Source organism: Coregonus clupeaformis, chromosome 35 (genome assembly GCF_020615455.1).
Source record: "Coregonus clupeaformis isolate EN_2021a chromosome 35, ASM2061545v1, whole genome shotgun sequence".
NCBI classification, from domain to species: Eukaryota; Metazoa; Chordata; class Actinopteri; order Salmoniformes; family Salmonidae; genus Coregonus; species Coregonus clupeaformis.
In genome coordinates, this window is record NC_059226.1 from 25856883 (window position 1) to 25880212 (window position 23330).

General features: G+C 42.6%; 1 protein-coding gene across 1 annotated transcript; it reads left to right on the forward strand.

Moving 5' to 3' along the window:
* Positions 1-7704: 7704 nt before the first annotated feature.
* Positions 7705-9207, forward strand: LOC121551379 (transcription factor MafG-like). Its single transcript, XM_045210673.1, has 2 exons — positions 7705-7966; positions 8338-9207. The coding sequence occupies exons 1-2, from the start codon at positions 7931-7933 to the stop codon at positions 8806-8808; spliced, it is 507 nt and encodes a 168-aa protein (XP_045066608.1). The 5' UTR covers positions 7705-7930; the 3' UTR covers positions 8809-9207.
* Positions 9208-23330: the final 14123 nt, after the last annotated feature.

The following is a 23330-nucleotide window of genomic DNA, read 5'->3' on the forward strand; positions in this document are numbered from 1 at the left end:
CACTACTTTTGACCTGAGCCCTATGGGACCTAGTCAAAAGTAGTGCAATACATAGGGAATAGGGTGCCATTTGGGACGCGTACGATGGCACTGGTCGTGCTAGTTCAACTTCTTTAACCGCCCTAATTGGCTCCTTGGTCGGTCCTTGCTGAGATCAGGGTTTTTGTCTTCTTTTTTCACAACATGCTCTTCTCAAGCTCCTCCAAATGTGTTGAGAGTGCATTTTTCACAAGGCTGTTTTTTCCTCCTCAGTCTCTCTCCCACTCTTCTTGCTCAGTCTCTCTCCCACTCTCCTTGCTCAGTCTCTCTCTTTCTCCTCCTTTCACTGGGGGTGAGTGGCCACACTCGGCGCTTTCCATTTCCTCTAGGTGTGATGTCTCTCCTCTACGAGCAACGAGCAATCAGCTCTGATTTGTCAGCATTCTTCCAGGGCGATTCATAAAAATGCAGCACGCGCCTACAAAAGACGCTCCGTGTCCCCCATCCGTCCCTCCCCTCCCCGCCACCCCCATCCCATCTCCTGAGCCGTGGCTCTGCCTCCGTTCTCTTGGTGTACACGAGGTGAAATCGTTTATGGGAGGTAATACATTTGTGTGTGAGGAGGACGTCGGTGCCCGCTGCCCCGTCCTCTGCTGTGAATGTCGAAGAGGGTGAACCTGTCAGATGCAAGGTTGCCGCCTAGTCCCAGTCCAATCACTTGCTGTTTTTTCTGTGTGTGTGTGCCTGGTGGTGGAATGGAGCAACTTTTTGTTTGATTTTGTGCTGCCATGTTAGGTCATTTGGACCCGTGGAATTAGAATACTAGAATGGACATGGACCTTCTTATGACGGGGTAGAAGGTCAGCCATTTGGTCAAGGAGTTGGTCAACCATGGTTTGTCAGTGCTGTGATAAGATATTGTGTAAAATGAATTTGAATAATTTTTCTGTACTGTATGATTGTTAGCTAGCTGGCCAGACAGTTTTAGAGGAATGATTCCATACATTTTTCAAATTCACTGCCACCTTGCAGCTGTGTGGCTGAACAAGGTGCTGGCCTGTCACCCTGCACAGCTGTGTCGCGAAATTCTCCTCAACCTGGAAACCTGGACAACAGAGTTGTCCATTTGTGTTGCCTTCAAGGCAATTCTGCTTTTGAACGATGTTACCTGTGAAAAAGGAGACAGGTTGTAGATGTGGCAGCCTTTCGCTTTAAGTCTCATCACTAACACTACTACTATAGCCAAGCTACACCAGCTGTAAAGAGAAGGTAGCCTGGGCCAGTGGGACTAGGACTATAGGCTACTTGACTGTCTCTCAACATCCGTTAGTCTATCTGTGCATCGTCATATTTCTATATCACATTATCTCTGTAGTATTTTGAAAGGCTTCCTGGTGGTGACTCACCAGAGGAACTACTGGTGTGTGCCTTTTGTTACTGTCTTATTTATAGCCTCAACTAGATGGAAATACGCCTTATCTATTCCTACTGACTGTGGAATGGAATGTTAGGGGTTAGCCTACTTGCTAGCGGAGAGGAAACACTGTTAGGCTATTCCACGCGGGTATTTGAAAGGAAAGCATCAAGAATGAAAGCCACAATGTGACCCTGTGTTCCTTCCCTCCACTGCCTGTGTGATGGTGTCGTATCCAGGTCATTTTTAACAAGTGGCCCGTCTCATCCGGTTTGGCTCAGGTGAGCCGTCGTTTCCACCTGTTTGTTGCCACGGCAACGTCCCGGCCGGTTTTGGCCCCACTTCAGAATGACTACTCATCTCTATGTTTCTGTCTTGTTCTGTTTCTCTATCGTCTCTGCTGTGTGTAGTCAACACATCTTCTTCTCACACATTTACTGCTATTTTAGGAAATTGAGGTGTTAGCCATCACGTTTACACACACACACACACACACACAGCCAAGCACTACTCTCACACACTGTGTAAATGAGCTTATTGTGTGTGTGTTTGGTTGGGCTCGGCATGCCGTGGCGCTGACACAGCTTTTTCTCTGTGTGGAGTAAAGCAGTCCGTCAGGGCCGCTGCTCTACTCCGTCAGAATTGTGTGTTCTGCTGCCCTCTGCCACTCAATGTGGCCCAGCTCAGCTGGAAGGGGTTCCGGAATACTAGAGATAATATTCTGTTCCTATGGATTCCTGCTGTTCCTCTGTCTTCTATCTCTTCACCACCAGTAGGATAGCGCTCTCACCTTTGGCAGTGATTACAGCTTCGTCATCTTAGGTATGACGCTACAAGCTTGGGACACTTGTATTTGGAGAGTTTCTCCCATTCTTCTCTTTCCCTCAATCCTGACTAGTCTCCCAGTCCCTGCTGCTGAAAAATATCCCCACAGCATGATGCTGCCACCCCCATGCTTCACTGTAGGGATGGTGCCAGGTTTCCTCCAGATGTGACGCTTGGCATTCAGACCAAAGAGTTCAATCTTGGTTTCATCAGACTAGAGAATCTTGTTTCTCAGAAGCAATCAATCAATCAGAGCTGCCACCACCATGCTTCACCGTAGGGATGGTGCCAGGTTTCCTCCAGATGTGACGCTTGGCATTCAGACCAAAGAGTTCAATCTTGGTTTCATCAGACTAGAGAATCTTGTTTCTCATGGTCTGAGAGTCCTTTAGGTGACTTTTGGCAAACTCCAAGCGGGCTGTCATGTGACAGAATAACAACAAGAAAATCCAGAAAAACGCATGTCAAAAATGTTATAAAGTGATTTGCATTTTAATGAGGGAAATAAGTATTTGACCCCTCTGCAAAACATGACTTAGTACTTGGTGGCAAAACCCTTGTTGGCAATCACAGAGGTCAGACGTTTGTTGTAGTTGGCCACCAGGTTTGCACACATCTCAGGAGGGATTTTGTTCCACTCCTCTTTGCAGATCTTCTCCAAGTCATTAAGGTTTCGAGGCTGACGTTTGGCAACTCGAACCTTCAGCTCCCTCCACAGATTTTCTATGGGATTAAGGTCTGGAGACATTCCAGCCTTGTGTAGGTCTACAATATTGTCCCTGACATCCTTGGAGAGCTCTTTGGTCTTGGCCATGGTGGAGAGTTTGGAATCTGATTGATTGATTGCTTCTGTGGACAGGTGTCTTTTATACAGGTAACAAGCTTAGATTAGGAGCACTCCCTTTAAGAGTGTGCTCCTAATCTCAGCTCGTTACCTGTATAAAAGACACCTGGGAGCCAGAAGTCTTTCTGATTGAGAGGGGGTCAAATACTTATTTCCCTCATTCAAATGCAAATCAATTTATAACATTTTTGACATGCGTTCTTCTGGATTTTTTTGTTGTTATTCTGTCTCTCACTGTTCAAATAAACCTACCATTAAAATTATAGACTGATCATTTCTTTGTCAGTGGGCAAACGTACAAAATCAGCAGGGGATCAAATACTTTTTTCCCTCAATATGTTCCTCGACACAATCCTGTCTCTGAGCTCTACGGACAATTCCTTCATCCTCATGGCTTGGTTTTTGCTCTGACATGCACTGTCAACTGTGGGACCTTATATAGACAGGTGTGTGCCTTTCCAAATCCTGTCCAAACAATTGAATTTACCACAGGTGGACTCCAATCAAGTTGTAGAAACATCTCAAGGAGGATCAATGAAAACAGGATGCACCTGAGCTCAATTTCGAGTCTCATAGCAAAGGGTCTGAATACTTATGTAAATAAGGTATTTCTGTTTACATTTTTTATGAATTTGCAAAAAATTCTAACCTGTTTTTGCTCTGTCATTATGGGGTATTTTGTGTAGATTGGGGGGGGGGGCGGAATTATTTAATCAATTTTAGGATAAGGCTGTAACGTAACAAAATGTGGGAAAAAGTCAAGGGGTCTGAATACTTTCCGTGTGTATGTGATGGGATGTATAGACAGTATGGACAGTATAGGGATAGAATATATAGGATAGAATAGTATACAGGTGCAGCTCAATAAATTAGAATATTGTGGAAAAGTTAAATAATTTCAATAATTCAATTGACAAAGTGAAACTCATATCGTGGATTAATTACACAAAAATGTAACTGGTTCAAGCCTGTATTTGTTTTAATCTTGATGATTACGGCTTACAGCTCATGAAGAAAACCCCAAATTCAGTATCTCAGAAAATTAGAATATTGTGAAAAAGTTCAATATTGTAGACTCAAGGTGTCACACTCTAATCAGCTAACTACAGTGGGGATAAAAAGTATTTAGTCAGCCACCAATTGTGCAAGTTCTCCCACTTAAAAAGATGAGAGGCCTGTAATTTTCATCATAGGTACACGTCAACTATGACAGACAAAATGAGAAAAATAAATCCAGAAAATCACATTGTAGGATTTTTAAGGAATTTATTTGCAAATTATGGTGGAAAATAAGTATTTGGTCAATAACAAACGTTTCTCAATACTTTGTTATATACCCTTTGTTGGCAATGACACAGGTCAAACGTTTTCTGTAAGTCTTCACAAGGTTTTCACACACTGTTGCTGGTATTTTGGCCCATTCCTCCATGCAGATCTCCTCTAGAGCAGTGATGTTTTGGGGCTGTCGCTGGGCAACACGGACTTTCAACTCCCTCCAAAGATTTTCTATGGGGTTGAGATCTGGAGACTGGCTAGGCCACTCCAGGACCTTGAAATGCTTCTTACGAAGCCACTCCTTCGTTGCCCGGGCGGTGTGTTTGGGATCATTGTCATGCTGAAAGACCCAGCCACGTTTCATCTTCAATGCCCTTGCTGATGGAAGGAGGTTTTCACTCAAAATCTCACGATACATGGCCCCATTCATTCTTTCCTTTACACGGATCAGTCGTCCTGGTCCCTTTGCAGAAAAACAGCCCCAAAGCATGATGTTTCCACCCCCATGCTTCACAGTAGGTATGGTGTTCTTTGGATGCAACTCAGCATTCTTTGTCCTCCAAACACGACGAGTTGAGTTTTTACCAAAAAGTTAGATTTTGGTTTCATCTGACCATATGACATTCTCCCAATCCTCTTCTGGATCATCCAAATGCACTCTAGCAAACTTCAGACGGGCCTGGACATGTACTGGCTTAAGCAGGGGGACACGTCTGGCACTGCAGGATTTGAGTCCCTGGCGGCGTAGTGTGTTACTGATGGTAGGCTTTGTTACTTTGGTCCCAGCTCTCTGCAGGTCATTCACTAGGACCCCCCCGTGTGGTTCTGGGATTTTTGCTCACCGTTCTTGTGATCATTTTGACCCCACGGGGTGAGATCTTGCGTGGAGCCCCAGATCGAGGGAGATTATCAGTGGTCTTGTATGTCTTCCATTTCCTAATAATTGCTCCCACAGTTGATTTCTTCAAACCAAGCTGCTTACCTATTGCAGATTCAGTCTTCCCAGCCTGGTGCAGGTCTACAATTTTGTTTCTGGTGTCCTTTGACAGCTCTTTGGTCTTGGCCATAGTGGAGTTTGGAGTGTGACTGTTTGAGGTTGTGGACAGGTGTCTTTTATACTGATAACAAGTTCAAACAGGTGCCATTAATACAGGTAACGAGTGGAGGACAGAGGAGCCTCTTAAAGAAGAAGTTACAGGTCTGTGAGAGCCAGAAATCTTGCTTGTTTGTAGGTGACCAAATACCAAATAAATTCATTTAAAATCCTACAATGTGATTTTCTGGAGAAAAAATATTTCTCAATTTGTATGTCATAGTTGACGTGTACCTATGATGAAAATTACAGGCCTCTCTCATCTTTTTAAGTGGGAGAACTTGCACAATTGGTGGCTGACTAAATACTTTTTTCCCCCACTGTAACTCAAAACACTTGCAAAGGTTTCCTGAGCCTTTAAATGGTCTCACAGTCCAGTTCAGTAGGCTTCACAATCATGGGGAAGACTGCTGACTTGACAGTTGTGCAGAAGACAGTCATCAACACCCTTCACAAGGAGGGAAAGCCTCAAAAGATCATTGCTAAAGAAGCTGGCTGTTCACAGAGTGCTGTATCCAAGCATATTCATGGAAAGTTGAGTGGAAGGAAGAAGTGTGGTAGGAAAAGGTGCACAAGCAACAGGGATAACTGGAGCCTTGAGAGGATTGTCAAGCAAAGGCCATTCAAAAATGTGGGGGAGCTTCACAAGGAGTGGACTGAGGCAGGAGTCAGTGCATCAAGAGCCACCACGCACAGACGTATCCAGGAAATGGGCTACAACTGTCGCATTCCTCGTGTCAAGACACTCCTGAACCAGAGGCAACGTCAGAAGTGTCTGTCGCTCAGTGGTCCAAAGTCCTCTTTTCAGATAAAAGTAAATTTTGCATTTCATTTGGCAATCAAGGTCCCAGAGTCTGGAGGAAGAGTGGAAAGGCACAGAATCCAAGTTGCTTGAAGTCCAGTGTGAAGTTTCCACAGTCAGTGATGATTTGGGGAGCCATGTCATCTTCTGGTGTTGGTCCACTGTGTTTCATCAATTCCAAAGTCAACTCGGCCGTCTATCAGGAAATGTTAGAGCACTTCATGCTTCCTTCTGCTGAAAAGCTTTATGGAGATGCTGATTTCATTTTCCAGCAGGACTTGGCACCTGCCCACAATGCCAAATGTACCAATACCTAGTTCAATGACCATGGGATTACTGTGCTTGATTGGCCAGCAAACTCACCTGATCTGAACCCCATAGAGAATTTATGGGGTATTGTCAAGAGGAAGATGAGAGACACGAGACCCAACAATGCAGACGAGCTGAAGGGCGCTATCGAAGCAACCTGGGCTTCCATAACACCTCAGCAGTGCCACAGGCTGATCGACTCCATGCCACGCCGCATAGATGCAGTGATTCATGCAAAAGGAGCCCCAACCAAGTACTGACTGCATGTACAAGAACATACTTTTCAGAAGGCCGACATGTCTGTATTAAATTTCCTTTTTTCACTGGTCTTATGTCATTCTAATTTTCTGAGATACTGAATTTGGGGTTTTCATGAGCTGTAAGCCGTAATCATCAATATTTAAACAAATACAGACTTGAACTATTTCACTTTTTGTGTAATTAATCCACGATATATGAGTTTCACTTTGTCAATTGAATTATTGAAATTACTTAACTTTTCCACAATATTCTAATTTATTGAGCTGCACCTGTATGTACAGCAATAGTTGAATAGGATGGACTTGACTAGAATACAGTTTCCCTCCCCAGTCATCTTGTATTCATTAGGCACCAAACAGGGATGGACTACCTGAACTTGTCCAATAATAAATGCTAATCTTTTAAATGTGTTTTAAACGTTTTCCGTGGACAACGGACATATTTCCCAGACTGAGTTCTTTTTAAAGTGTGTGTGTGTGAGAGCTGTTGGTCTGAGGTGTCAGGACCGGTACATACAGTAGGTTCTTTCTGAGGTGTGTGTGTGTGCGTGAGAGCTGTTTGTCTGAGCTGTTTGTCAGTTGAGGTGTTTCCTCTCTGGTGGCTGCTCGTTGAGGAAGTTCCCCTCTTGATGGTTTTGTTTTCTAATAAATCAAAGTGACAGTCACTACTGCTGTAGTTGTGCCAAACCATCAAATGCCAACCGTCCTTTAGTTCACAGTTGCACAAATAATTGGCCTGCCTGTTACTGATTGGCCTGCCTGTTACTGATTTGGCCTGCCTGTTACTGATTGGCTTGCCTGTTACTGTTAGCGGAAGAGCTGCCGTCTCTGCGCCATCTCTGAAAACCAACTGCTCCGTCTCAATTTGCCTTTCCTCTATTCCTCACAATCTATCTCCTCGATTCCTTCTCAACCGTACTAGAGGACAAGGTCCAAGGTCCCTCCTCTCTGAACAGATATTTTTTTAGAACCTTTCCTGTTCTTTTCATGTTCTTCTTTATTTGACCTGAACTCTCAGTGAAACCTCACTGTTCTTCTCCTCGCTCCTCTGGCTATATGGATTCTTATTGTAGTTCTTCTGCTCTTCCACAGACCAACAAGTGGTGTAGTTGGAAGCGGCTCTCGTGGCATGACTACTACAATCAAGGGAAACAAAGCCTTGAAGGTAAACTGACCAAAGAAGGACATAGACGCCTACCTTAACATTTGTCTCTTTCACACTGTCAGTGAGAAAAGAAAAGGTCTGTTCTTCTTACCATCTATACTCAAGTCATTGTTTGTGTTAACCTTTCTCACTACTCATCACCCCTCTTCCTCTCCTCCTGTCCTCCTCCTCTCCCTCTCTTTGTCCTCCCTCCCCCTTCCTCCTCCACTTCTCCTGACCCCCCTTTCCCCTGCTCTTTGGACCACATTGAAAATAACTGCTGTATAATGCTTCCATTAGTTATCCTCTGGCTATGTACTTTTTACTGAAAAATGTTTTACCTCCAAAATAAATAAATAATCATCCCATACCCTCCTTCACTTCCCCCTCAGGTGAAGAGGGAGCCAGGGGAGAATGGGACCAGCCTCACGGACGACGAACTGGTGACCATGTCCGTCCGGGAGCTCAACGCTCACCTCCGCGGCCTCACCAAGGACGAGATCCTGCAGCTCAAGCAGCGGCGACGCACCCTGAAGAACCGCGGCTACGCAGCCAGCTGCCGCGTCAAGCGGGTAACCCAGAAGGAGGAGCTGGAGAAGCAGAAGATGGCGCTGCAGCTGGAGGTGGACAAACTGGCCGCGGAGAACGCCACCATGAAGGTGGAGCTGGACTCGCTGCGCTCCAAGTACGAGGCTCTGCAGAGCTTCGCCAGGACTGTGGCGCGCAGCCCGGCCGCAGCAGTGGCCTTGACCCCAGGGGGTCGGGGCCTCGGGGGGGTCATGGGGCCCCTGGTCCCCGGGAAGGTGGCAACGGCCACCAGCGTCATCACCATCATCAAGTCCAAGACGGGAGCCAGGTCGTAGTATCGTGGGTTGGGCGGCGTGGAGTTATCAGACTAATGAAACAACGTGTACTATAGTCAGTGTATCATCATGGACCACATGATTAGTTCCCTTGTCTGTCTTTTGGGCCAGAACATACAACACAACCCCCCCAAACCTTTGTACCAGCTACTAGTAACACTCTTTCAATTGGCCAGCAGCAGAGGCCACACCCACCCTTATCAGACAGCCTTTAATAGGCTAAACCATACTTCCATTCTGCCTTGGCACTGTACAAGCAGAAATGCATACACCAGAGGAGGATTGTGGGAGGAGCTATAGGTGGACGAGCTCATTGTAATGGCTGGAATGGAATAAATAGAACGGTATCAAACGCATCAAATATATGGAAACCACATGTTTGACTCCGTTCCATTAATTCCATTCCAGCCATTACAATGAGCCTCCACTGGACTATACACATCCTCTATAGTGTATTTTCACATACTGGATTCCAAAAGGTTAAACGTTACGTGAGTCCAGGAAGGCCGTACGACGTAGTCCAATCCATAATTGATATCACTCCATCTGGTGTCGGAAGTCGAGCTCTCGATTGATTGGTGTGTTTTTGTACATGGTACTAAGTGTTTAGTGTTTGTTTCCTCCAGATGGCCCATCTTTGAGTATTTTCTGTCCCGACACCGGATTTTGATGGGGAAATGCACTGTTTCATAACTACTAGCCACCAACAGTCTAGCCACAACCGGTTGGCATTATGCTTCAAGTTCTTAGCCCTCTCTTCGTACACAAGTGGAGAAAGAGTGATTGCACTTAGCAACAAGCCTGTGCCTGTTAGAATGCACTGACTACTATGAGAAGAGGGAAATGGTCTCAAACTTGTACTGTATGTTATTGATGTTTTGTGAGCAACCTTCAGTAAGGACTAGTAACTCACCCATCAGACCAGTTCATGTGATTTTAGTTGGTAAAAAAAACGGAACAGGAAATTCTGTTAAGTTAAGCATTTATTTTGGTTAAATTCAGCCTGTCACATAATTTTACGAACAGGAGATGCAATAATACACGTATGCACTGAAAAATACAAAAGGTCTCTTACATGGTTAATGTAAGTGGAATGAGTCAATCTGATCGGCAAAATAATACAATAGCCTACTTGGTATGGGTTAATAATAATAATAATAATAATAATAATAATAATAATAATAATAATAGTAGTAATAGGTGTGATGTTGGAGTTGACTGCCATTCCAAGATAACAAGATTTCTTCTTTCTCCAATATCTGAGAACCAGAATGTTTTTACAAGATCTTATGATGATAATGCTTTGGGGGTACAATATTATTTCAAACTCAATTTGTGCTCCATCGAGTAAATAAGTTGAAAGTATTTTGTTAAAAAATATAGATATTTTGTGTGTGTATGTAATAACATGTGAACTGGCTGGTCACATATTCCAAAATAATATTCACACAAGCTTTACTGTTTAATTGTCAACGTGTGTGTGTGTGTGTGTGTGTATTCTAGAAGTCGTTGACTTGGAGTTCTTGATTTGTATTGATGCATAGACGAGCATCTGGCATTGTTTATAGAAACACTGGAAAAGAAAACGTAAAACAAAAAACCTGTGATATCCTTTTTGCAATTGTACCAAAAGTGGCTTACTATTGAAGGCTGGTAGCTTTTTCTAGTGACTAGGCGCATACTGTGTGGAGTAGCGCGTGATGTGATGTGTATAAGTGGCAGTTGGCAGTGTTGTTCACTGTATAGATGTCAAGCTGCTGTATTTTATATAGGAATCTGTAATGAGATAATATAGCTGGTGTAAACAACATATATTGTCTTCATCCATATTGGCATCTGTGATATCTTTTCCGCTAGCTGTGATTCACAAATGTTTTTGTCATTACGATGTTATTACAGTCGATGTTATTACTGTCTACGTTATTACAGTCGACCGAGCAGGCGTAGATGGGATAAGATAATGGTAATGCCCTTGGTTCATTTTGATGGGGTAAGATAATGAATGCCCTTGGTTCATTTTGATGCGGTAAGATAATGAATGCCCTTGGTTCATTTTGATGGGGTAAGATAATGAATGCCCTTGGTTCATTTTGATGGGGTAAGATAATGAATGCCCTTGGTTCATTTTGATGCGGTAAGATAATGAATGCCCTTGGTTCATTTTGATGGGGTAAGATAATGAATGCCCTTGGTTCATTTTGAATCGCAGTTAAGTGACCCTCCTCACCTCTTTGGTTTCAATTCCAGGGGGACATCGCCTCTGATTTAGAGATTAAACTGTTATTGTCTTATCCATTTACCAAAGGGATCTACCTGCAATTTGCGAAGGGATAATAGCCTCACAATTACTTTTTCAAAGACTAAGCAAAATCAAAATATTGACTCTCTTACCCTGTAGCCAACCCAAGCATTGTAAAATGTATCCTTGAAGAAATCACTTGTTCTCATTCTAACTATGAGAAGAGAGGCTCAGCATGCAGCTTTATACAGGTGTCTAATAACAGGTTGTCTTCTCACTGTCAGATTGTTTTCATGGTTTGTGCGAGGGTAAACATGCACTAATCTCCAGCTTGTTCTGCTCAGGAGAAAACAAGGTTGCCCTAAAAATAAACCATTACAGCTCTGAGAAGAAGCTGTTAGGGATGGCAGTTATGTTGATAGTCGCTCATTTACCATTTTTCTAAAAAGGGCTTTCGTTCAGACACTGAAAGAAGATGTGGGAAGATCAAAAGCTGATGCCAGTAATGCTGCTTACGTGCCAAGTGTCACCCCTGTTTTTTGACCCTTTAAGGGTGATTTATCAGTAAGCAGTTTTACATTGAAAGGTGACAGTATCTTTGTAATGACATTAAGGGATAAGTTCAGTATTTTAATTTTACAACTTAATGTCAGATGGTTCCTTGCCCTGAATGTAGTCTATATGAGCCTGGAGAAACTGTATTCCATGGTTCAAATTTCTTTAAACAGCCAATATACGTCAACTAACTTTATCCTCTGCCAGCTAAAAATCAATGGGAGTGATGGGGGCAACCGTGCAAATGTTCAGAAAGTGATGCCAAATCACCTTTAACTAATGTAAAACCAAATCATTACAGTTTCTCCTAGCTCATAGACTTCTATCAGCACACTAGAAGTTGTATGATGGGTAGACCTGAACAGAAGAGAATAGAAGGTCTGCACTCTCCAGTGTCTAATGTAGTTACTATTCCCCACACCTCTGAGCCCACATCAGATCAGGGGGCATCTGAAATGAACAATTCCCTGCATAGTCAAAAGCAGTGCACTCTATAGAGAATAGGGTGTCATCAGACACAGCCCTGATATATATTGTATGTACGTGAAAACATCCTCACTATGTCTTCTGAATATGCTTAGATATTTACATTGACTGGAAAATAATATCTGGATATACAGTGGGGAGAACAAGTATTTTATACACTGCCGATTTTTGCAGGTTTTCCTACTTACAAAGCATGTAGAGGTCTGTAATTTTTATCATAGGTACACTTCAACTGTGAGAGACGGAATCTAAAACAAAAATCCAGAAAATCACATTGTATGATTTTTAAGTAATTAATTAGCATTTTATTGCATGACATAAGTATTTGATACATCAGAAAAGCAGAACTTAATATTTGGTACAGAAACCTTTGTTTGCAATTACAGAGATCATACATTTTCTGTAGGTCTTGACCAGGTTTGCACACACTGCAACAGGGATTTTGGCCCACTCCTCCATACAGACCTTCTCCAGATCCTTCAGGTTTCGGGGCTGTCGCTGGGCAATTCGGACTTTCAGCTCCCTCCAAAGATCTTCTATTGGGTTCAGGTCTGGAGACTGGCTAGGCCACTCCAGGACCTTGAGATGCTTCTTACGGAGCCACTCCTTAGTTGCCCTGGCTGTGTGTTTCAGGTCGTTGTCATGCTGGAAGACCCAGCCACGACCCATCTTCAATGCTCTTACTGAGGAAAGGAGGTTGTTGGCCAAGATCTCGCAATACATGGCCCCATCCATCCTCCCCTCAATACAGTGCAGTTATCCTGTCCCCTTTGCAGAAAAGCATCCCCAAAGAATGATGTTTCCACCTCCATGCTTCACGGTTGGGATGGTGTTCTTGGGGTTGTACTCATCCTTCTTCTTTCTCCAAACACGGCGAGTGGCGTTTAGACCAAAAAGCTCTATTTTTGTCTCATCAGACCACATGACCTTTTCCCATTCCTCCTCTGGATCATCCAGATGGTCATTGGCAAACTTAAGACGGGCCTGGACATGCGCTGGCTTGAGCAGGGGGACCTTGCGTGCGCTGCAGGATTTTAATCCATGACGGCGTAGTGTGTTACTAATGGTTTTCTTTGAGACTGTGGTCCCAGCTCTCTTCAGGTCATTGACCAGGTCCTGCCATGTAGTTCTGGGCTGATCCCTCACCTTCCTCATGATCATTGATGCCCCACAAGGTGAGATCTTGCATGGAGCCCCAGACCGAGGGGGATTGACCGTCATCTTGAACTTCTTCCATTTTCTAATAATTGCGCCAACATTTGTTGCCTTCTCACCAAGCTGCTTGCCTATTGTCCTGTAGCCCATCCCAGCCTTGTGCAGGTCTACAATATTTATCCCTGATGTCCTTACACAGCGCTCTGGTCTTGGCCATTGTGGAGAGGTTGGAGTCTGTTTGATTGAGTGTGTGGACAGGTGTCTTTTATACAGGTAACGAGTTCAAACAGGTGCAGTTAATACAGGTAATGAGTGGAGAACAGGAGGGCTTCTTAAAGAAAAACTAACAGGTCTGTGAGAGCTGGAATTCTTACTGGTTGGTAGGTGATCAAATATTTATGTCATGCAATAAAATGCAAATTCATTACTTAAAATTCATACAATGTGATTTTCTGGATTTTTGTTTTAGATTCCGTCTCTCACAGTTGAAGTGTACCTATGATAAAAATTACAGACCTCCTACATGCTTTGTAAGTAGGAAAACCTGCAAAATCGGCAGTGTATCAAATACTTGTTCTCCCCACTGTATATGACTCTTGACATTTCCCAGTATGGGTGTTGGCGTTCTTCTTGTTGTGGCAGTCTTGTGGAGTGAACCTTAATGTGAAGTGTCTTTACAATGTTATTTTTCATCATTAATTTTCATCATAGGTACACGTCAACTATGACAGACAAAATGAGAAAAAAAATCCAGAAAATCACATTGTAGGATTTTTAAGGAATTTATTTGCAAATTATGGTGGAAAATAAGTATTTGGTCAATAACAAAAGTTTCTCAATACTCTGTTATATACCCTTTGTTGGCAATGACACAGGTCATTTTGACCCCACAGGGTGAGAACTTGCTTGGAGCCCAAGATCGAGGGAGATTATCAGTGGTCTTGTATGTCTTCCATTTCCTAATAATTGCTCCCACAGTTGATTTCTTCAAACCAAGCTGCTTACCTATTGCAGATTCAGTCTTCCCAGCCTGGTGCAGGTGTACAATTTTGTTTCTGGTGTCCTTTGACAGCTCTTTGGTCTTGGCCATAGTGGAGTTTGGAGTGTGACTGTTTGAGGTTGTGGACAGGTGTCTTTTATTTATATATTTTATACTGATAACAAGTTCAAACAGGTGCCATTAAAACAGGTAACGAGTGGAGGACAGAGGAGCCTCTTAAAGAAGTTGTTACAGGTCTGTGAGAGCCAGAAATCTTGCTTGTTTGTAGGTGACCAAATACTTATTTCCACCATAATTTGCAAATAAATTCATTAAAAATCCTACAATGGGATTTTCGGGATTTTTTTTTCTTCTCAATTTGTCTGTCATAGTTGACGTGTACCTATGATGAAAATTACAGGCCTCTCTCATCTTTTTAAGTGGGAGAACTTGCACAATTGGTGGCTGACTAAATACTTTTTTCCCCCACTGTAGCTACTGTAGGTAGTGTAGACTGTCGTGAAAAAGTAACCCTTATACATATGCAAACTCAGTGGACAGGCGTGAGAGGTGAGTAAAGCTAGAAGAGTAATCTATATTGGTGTAATAGTGACAAGTGACTGTGGTCTAATGATTTTTATACCAAGAGCTCCTGTGTTGTTTTGGATTGGAATTCTTTGTAAAGGTTTTTGTGGCGTTGTTCTTTTACCCCACCCACACACACACACACACACACACACACACACGTACCGAACAACAGTTGGCCCTGCTTTATGTTGGTTAAGGAGATTGAAAACCATGGGAACTGTTAAAGAGGGTACAAATGTTCAGATATAAATATATTGTGTAGAACCGATATGATTACCTGTCATGATAGAATTGGGAATTGTGTCAGATCCATTCGTTATATTTTTATCTGCAATGTTCTTGAACGTTCCACCTCACTGGACACACCACAGATGTTCGCTCACTGTAATGCCTGTCTAAAGGGAAAGTAGCCCAAGGCCTTAGTGAATCCTTCTCAAACAGTAGACTTTCCCTGTCCGAAGCCCCTAAACCCCAAGACTATGGAGTGATATTAGAACCACCAGAAACTGAATATGTATTCACACATTTTATTTGAATTCAATCTTTTATGAATTCCCTTTGTCATAAATATCACTCCGTAGATTAGAAGACTGGTATTACCTGTCCTATAGACTAAACCTACAGATTTTATACATTATACAGTCTGTAGATGTGTGATTTATAACAATGTTAAAACAGGGCTGAAGTTACATGTACTGAGGCATAAGAAGTGACCAGGAACACAATCCTAAGTAACATAAGGGCCACTTGCAATTTCTGTTGTCATCTGTGTTTTGATTAGTTTGGTTCCTACCATGCTGCTAATTCAGTCATTACTGCTCATTATCTCCTGAAACTCCATTGATTTAGCTTTGTTTGTTGAATGTGTATTTGATATTGATCTTATCAACACTGGAATTAATTTGTTCTGCAGCCGATCTCGTTTTTACTTGGTTATGGCTTTTTGTTTAAAAGCGAGTTGTATTAGAGAGGATTAATAACTTATCAGCACTTGTGTGACGATTTGCTAGCTCTAGTAGGGAAATGTAGGCTTTTATCAAATTATGCTTGGTGAACATTTGACTGTGCAGGTATTTCTCACTCGAGTATAAGTCTATGTTTCAAAGGTATAAAGTCTGAAAATAAAGCTGTTGGAAGTGTGTCTGAATGGTATATAAAGTTATTAATCTGTTTTTGTTATTTTTCTGTATGGGTTGTAATAAGATATTGCAGTACTTTGTATGGAAAACAGAATAGTTTGTAACTATTTGTAAATTATTGTACTTTTTTGCAATATGTAGATAAGTAATATGATGTATTCATATATAACGACTGTGGTTTTAACCGTGGTTCTCTGAAGTGTCTAAGTTATTGATGTGTGTGTGTGTGTGTGTGTGTGTGTGTGTGTGTGTGTGTGTATATATAGTATGTTTGTTGATACAGCTTACTTTATTTTCTATATGACCAATAAAAAGGTTTTGAAAAGGACTATTAGATGTGACCCTCTCTTTCTGTGGTGGCCCATTCAGACACTGTCGAAATGTTGAAATGGGGATTTGTCATATTATTCTGTGGCGTCATTGACCCACTTTGATGATAGTAAAAATAAACTGACGGGGAAGGCATTTTGCTGTCCAGGGTGGGTTTTCGGGAGGCGGTGGTCATTTAGATGGCACAATTTCCTCTTTTTTTTTTGTAATCCAAAAAAAGCCGTCGGGCGGGCGACCTAGTTTGACTAACCTCGGCGGACATATTTATGGCCCGACACGACTAAAACATGAGAGTCATGAAGGATGTGGCGGTGTGCCTAGCTGTCCTAGATTAGGAAGAGTAGTGAGTTAGTCATGGCCTGTCCCTCTGGGCCTCCTGGGGCCCTCTGTGTATTATCACATCAGACATCACATGAATGCGTATACCTTGACTCACATTCAGAACATATTTTATGTGGGGAACCTGGTTAGAAAATAACTTATGGTTCTGTCTAGAGTCTACTCTAGACTAATACCATTTTCCCACTAGGCTACTGAGCTGAACCAAACCGAGCAGAACTGTAGGTACTGCGCTGGCCTGGTTACACATCCATCCACTGTAGTTGGGGGAACTGTGATGTAAAGCACAGTGAAAGGTACATATCCACACCAGCACAGTGTGGTTGGGGTCAGGAAGATAGTTCCAACAGGGTGTAACTGTTCTGTGTAACCCATCATAGCTTCTTGGTCCAACCACTCCCTCCTATCAGTTCCTACAGGTCTCTGTCCTTATCAGACTCATCAGATGTTTCACTCCCCTGCCCCCTCCCGTTGATGGCTGCCCCAGACGGTCTCTCTGTCCTCATCAAATGCTTCACTCCCCCACCCCTAACCCCCCTCCCCACGATGGCTGCCCCAGACGGGCTCTATGGCCTCTGAAGACTTGATTAATTTGGCGGGTTGGGTTAAGGTGTTCTGGTGGGCAATGTAGGACACTTCTGCAGTAGGTGCACTGCCCTAGATCCTAAACCCGCCTGGCTGCCGCCGACCGCACAATTAATGTTACCACCATCCCCATCAGCTGTGGTGTTAATTTACCACCATGCCCTACTCTGCCAAAGCATAGCATCATCCAAATGTCATAGTTTTAGAGGACAAATCTATTAAAAATAGTTATTATGAGTGTTATTCATGAACAGCAAACTACACTGAACAAAAATATAAACGCAACATGTAAAGTGTTATTTCATGAGATGAAATAAAAAATCCCAGAAATGTTCCATACACACAAAAAGCTTATTTCTCTCAAATTATGTGCACACATTTGTTTATATCCCTGTTAGTGAGCATTTCTCCTTTACCAAGATAATCCATCCACGTGACAGGTGTGGCATATCAAGAAGCTGATTAAACAGCATGATCATTACACAGGTGCACCTTGTGCTGGGGACAATAAAAGACCACAGATGTCTCAAGTTTTGAAGGAGCGTGCAATTGGCATGCTGACTGCTGGAATGTCCACCAGAGTTGTTGCCAGATAATTTAATGTTAATTTCTCTATCATAAGCTGCCTCCAACGTCATTTTAGAGAATTTGTCAGTACGTCCAACCGACCTCACAACCGCAGACCACGTGTAACCACGCCAGCCCAGGATCTCCACATCCGGCTTCTTCACCTGTGGGATCGTCTGAGGGAGGGAGGGAGGGAGGGAGGGGGGGGAGGGTGCTGAGGAGTAATAAAGCCCTTTTGTGGGGGTGGGCCTATGCCCTGACAGGACCACCCATGGCTGCACCCCTGCCCAGTCATGTGAAATCCATAGATTAGGGCCTAATTTATTTATTTCAATCGACGGATTTCCTTATATGAACTGTAACTCAGTAAAATCTTTGAAATTGTTGCTAGAAAGTAAACTGAGAATACACAATCTCCACACAGGGAGGAAATAACCTGCACACTAACGACTGCCGATAACGATAACAATCACACACAACACACAATGAAAGACAGAGGGTTAAATAGGGAAGACAATACAACATAATGGGAAACAGGTGTACACAATCAAGACAGAACAAGTCGAACACAGAAACATAGATCGGTAGCAGCTAGTACTCCTGTGACGACGAACGCCGAAGCCTGCCCGAGCAAGGAGGAGGGGCAGCCTCGGCTGAATCCGTGACAACAACCTGTAATTTAAATTGATTTTTATTTGGATTTCATGTAATGGACATGCACAAAATAGTCCAAATTGGTGAAGTGAAACAACAAAAATAACTTGTTTCAAGAGTGGTGGGTGCATATGTATTCACCCCCTTTGCCATGAAATAAGATCTGGTGCAACCAATTACCTTCAGAAGTCACATAATTAGTTAAATAAAGTCCACCTGTGTGCAATCTAAGTGTCACATGATTTGTCACATGTTCTCAGTATCTGTTCTGAAAGGCCCCAGAGTCTGCAACACCACTAAGCAAGGTTCACCACCAAGCAAGCAGCACCATGAAGACCAAGGAGCTCTCCAAACAGGTCAGGGACAAAGTTGTGGAGAAGTACAGATCAGGGTTGGGTTATAAAAAAATATCTGAAACTTTGAACATCCCACAGAGCACCATTAAATCCATTATTTAAAAAAGAATATGGCACCACAATAAACCTGCCAAGAGAGAGCCCCCCACCAAAACTCACAGACCAGGCAAGGAGGGCATTAATCAGAGAGGCAACAAAGAGACCAAAGATAACCCTGAAGGAGCTGCAAAGCTCCACAGCGGAGATTGGAGTGTCTGTCCATAGGACCACTTTAAGCCGTACACTCCACAGAGCTGGGCTTTACGGAAGAGTGGCCAGTAAAAAGACATTGCTTAAAGAAATAAATAAACAAACACGTTTGATGTTCGCCAAAAGCCATGTGGGAGATTCCCCAAACATATGGAAGAAGGTACTCTGGTCAGATGAGACTAAAATTTAGCTTTTTGGTTTTAAGGAAAACGCTATGTCTGGCGAAAACCCAACACCTCTCATCACCCCAAGAACACCATCCCCACAGTGAAGCATGGTGGTGGCAGCATCATGCTGTGGGGATGTTTTTCATCGGCAGGGACTGGGAAACTGGTCAGAATTGAAGGAATGATGGATGGTGCTAAATACAGGGAAATTCTTGAGGGAAACCTGTTTCAGTCTTCCAGAGATTTGAGACTGGGACGGAGGTTCACCTTCCAGCAGGACAATGACCCTAAGCATACTGCTAAAGCAACACTCAAGTGGTTTAAGGGGAAACATTTAAATGTCTTGGAATGGCCTAGTCAAAGCCCAGACCTCAATCCAATTGAGAATCTGTGGTATGACTTAAAGATTTCTGTACACCAGCGGAACCCATCCAACTTGAAGGAGCTGGAGCAGTTTTGCCTTGAAGAATGGGCAAAAATCCCAGTGGCTAGATGTGCCAAGCTTATAGAGACATACCCCAAGAGACTTGCAGCTGTAATTGCTGCAAAAGGTGGCTCTACAAAGTATTGACTTTGGGGGGGTGAATAGTTATGGAAGTTTTATGTTTTTTTGTTTTATTTCTTGTTTGTCACAAAAAAATATATTTTGCATCTTCAAAGTGGTAGGCATGTTGTGTAAATCAAATGATACAAACCCCCCAAAAATCAATTAGGAAAAATGCCAAGGGGGTGAATACTTTTGCAAGCCACTGTAATAACATAGTGTGATAGCAATATTATATGGTGGAGCTTTTCTCCCTCTGCTGGACATGGATAGGTAGTGCAGAGAGGGAGAGGGAAGTTACTGTATGTTGTAGCAGCACACACTGAGTGTACAAAATATTAGGAACTCTTTCCATGTCATAGACTGACCAGGTGAAATCTATGATCCCTTATTGATGTCACTTGTTAAATCCACTTCAGTCAGTGTAGATGAAGGGGAGGAGACAGGTTAAATAAGTATTTTTAAGCCTTGAGACAATTGAGACATGGATTGTGCCATTCAGAGGGTGAATGGGCAAGACAAAATATGTAAGTGCCTTTGAACTGGGTATGGTAGTAGGTGCCAGGCGCACCAGTTTGTGTCAAGAACTGCAACGCTGCTGGGTTTTTCACACTCAACAGTTTCCTGTGTGTATCAAGAATTGTCCACCACCCAAAGGACATCCAGCCAACTTGACACAACTGTGGGAAGCGGTTGGAGTCAACATTGGCCAGCTTCCCTGTGGAACATTTTCAACACCTTGTAGAGTCCATGCCCCGACAAATTGAGGCTGTTCTGAGGGCAAATGGAGGGGGGTGCAATTCAATATTACAAAGGTGTTCCTAATGTTTAGTATACTCAGTGTCTAAGAGGTTTTTACATTTACATTTTAGTCATTTAGCAGACACTCTTATCCAGAGCGACTTACAGTTAGTGAATACATATATATATTTTTTTATATACTGGCCCCCCGTGGGAATCAAACCCACAACCCTGGCGTTGCAAACGCCATGCTCTATCAACTGAGCTACATCCCTGCCGGCCATTCCCTCCCCTACCCTGGACGACTTGTGCGCCGCCCATGAGTCTCCCGGTCGCGGCCAGCTGCGACAGAGCCTGGATTCGAACCAGGATCTCTAGTGGCACAGTTAGCACTGCGATGCAGTGCCTTAGACCACTGCGCCACTCAGGAGTACCCAAGGTGGTGCCACATGACCCAACAGGAGGTAAGGTAGAGGAATCCCCTGCTTGTGACCACACCACCCAGAATGGACTGTGGTGTATTAACTAGAAACACAGTGGGCTGGGCCTTGGGGTGTATTCACTAGGTACCAAATGGAAGAAAATAGAGCGGACCATCTGAATTTGTCCAATAAGAAACTCTGGGTCTTCCTTTCCTGTGGCGGTCCTCATGAGAGCCAGTTTCATCATAGCGTTTGATGGTTTTTGCGACTGCACTTGAAAAAACTTTCAAAGTTCTTGAAATGTTCAGTATTGACTGACCTTCATGTCTTAAAGTAATTATGGACTGTTGTTTCTCTTTGCTCCCGAGTGGCGCAGCAGTCTAAGGCACTGCATCTCAGTGCTTGAGGCGTCACTACAGACCCCGTGGTTCGATTCCAGGCTGTATCACAACCGCCCGTGATTGGGAGTCCCATAGGGCGGCGCACAGCATCGTCCGGGTTTGGCCGGTGTAGGCCGTCATTGTAAATAAGAATTTGTTCTTAACTGACTTGCCTAGTTAAATAAAGGTAAAATAAAAATTAAAATAAATAAAACATTTGCTTCTTTGAGCTGTTCTTGCCAAATAGGGCTATCTTCTGTATACCACCCCTACCTTGTCACAACACAACTGATTGGCTCAAAGGCATTAAGAAGGAAAGAAATTCGACAAATTAACGTTTAACAAGGCACACCTGTTAATTGAAATGCATTCCAGGTGACTACCTCATGAAGCTGGTTGAGAGAATGCCAAAAGTGTGCAAAGCTGTCATCAAGGCAAAGGGTGGCTACTTTGAAGAATCTCAAATATAAAATATATGTTGATTTGTTTTTTGGTTACTACATGATTCCATATGTGTTATTTAATAGTTCTGATGTCTTCACTATTATTCTACAAGGTAGAAAATAGTAAAAATAAAGAAAAACCCTTGAATGAATAGGTGTGTCCAAACTTTTGACTGGTACTGTATGTGTATATTATTTTATATTATATGTGTATATTCTATTCTATATTTGTATATTCTATTCTATTCTATTCTGTGTCTATTTTATTATATTCTACAGGTATATGTGTATATTCTATTGTATACATGTATATTATATTCTATACGTGTATATTCTATTCCATATGTGGATATTCTATTCTATATGTGTATATTCTATTCTATATGTGTATATTCTATTGTATGCATGTATATTCTATTTTATTCTATATGTGTATATTCTATACTATACGTGTATATTCTATTCTATACGTGTATATTCTATTTTATTCTATACGTGTATATTCTATTCTATACGTGTATATTCTATTCTATGTGTATATTCTATTGTATACGTGTATATTCTTTTGTATACGTGTATATTCTATTCTATATGTGTATATTCTATTTTATTCTATATGTGTATATTCTATTCTATATGTGTATATTATATTCCATATGTGTATATTCTATTGTATACGTGTATATTCTATTCTATACGTGTATGTTCTATTATATGTGTATATTCTATTGTATACGTGTATATCCTTTTGTATATGTGTATATTCTATTCTATATGTGTATATTCTATTGTATGCATGTATATTATATATTTTATTATATATACAGTGGGGAGAACAAGTATTTGATACACTGCCGATTTTGCAGGTTTTCCTACTTACAAAGCATGTAGAGGTCTGTAATTTTTATCAGAGGTACACTTCAACTGTGAGAGACGGAATCTAAAACAAAAATCCAGAAAATCACATTGTATGATTTTTAAGTAATTCATTTGCATTTTATTGCATGACATAAGTATTTGATACATCAGAAAAGCAGAACTTAATATTTGGTACAGAAACCTTTGTTTGCAATTACAGAGATCATACGTTTCCTGTAGGTCTTGAACAGGTTAGCACACACTGCAGCAGGGATTTTGGCCCACTCCTCCATACAGACCTTCTCCAGATCCTTCAGGTGTCGGGGCTGTCGCTGGGCAATACGGACTTTCAGCTCCCTCCAAAGATTTTCTATTGGGTTCAGGTCTGGAGACTGGCAAGGCCACTCCAGGACCTTGAGATGCTTCTTACGGAGCCACTTCTTAGTTGCCCTGGCTGTGTGTTTCGGGTGGTTGTCATGCTGGAAGACCCAGCCACGACCCATCTTCAATGCTCTTACTGAGGGAAGGAGGTTGTTGGCCAAGATCTCGCGATACATGGCCCCATCCATCCTCCCCTCAATACGGTGCAGTCGTCCTGTCCCCTTTGCAGAAAAGCATCCCCAAAGAATGATGTTTCCACCTCCATGCTTCACGGTTGGGATGGTGTTCTTGGGGTTGTACTCATCCTTCTTCTTCCTCCAAACACGGCGAGTGGAGTTTAGACCAAAAAGCTAAATGTTTGTCTC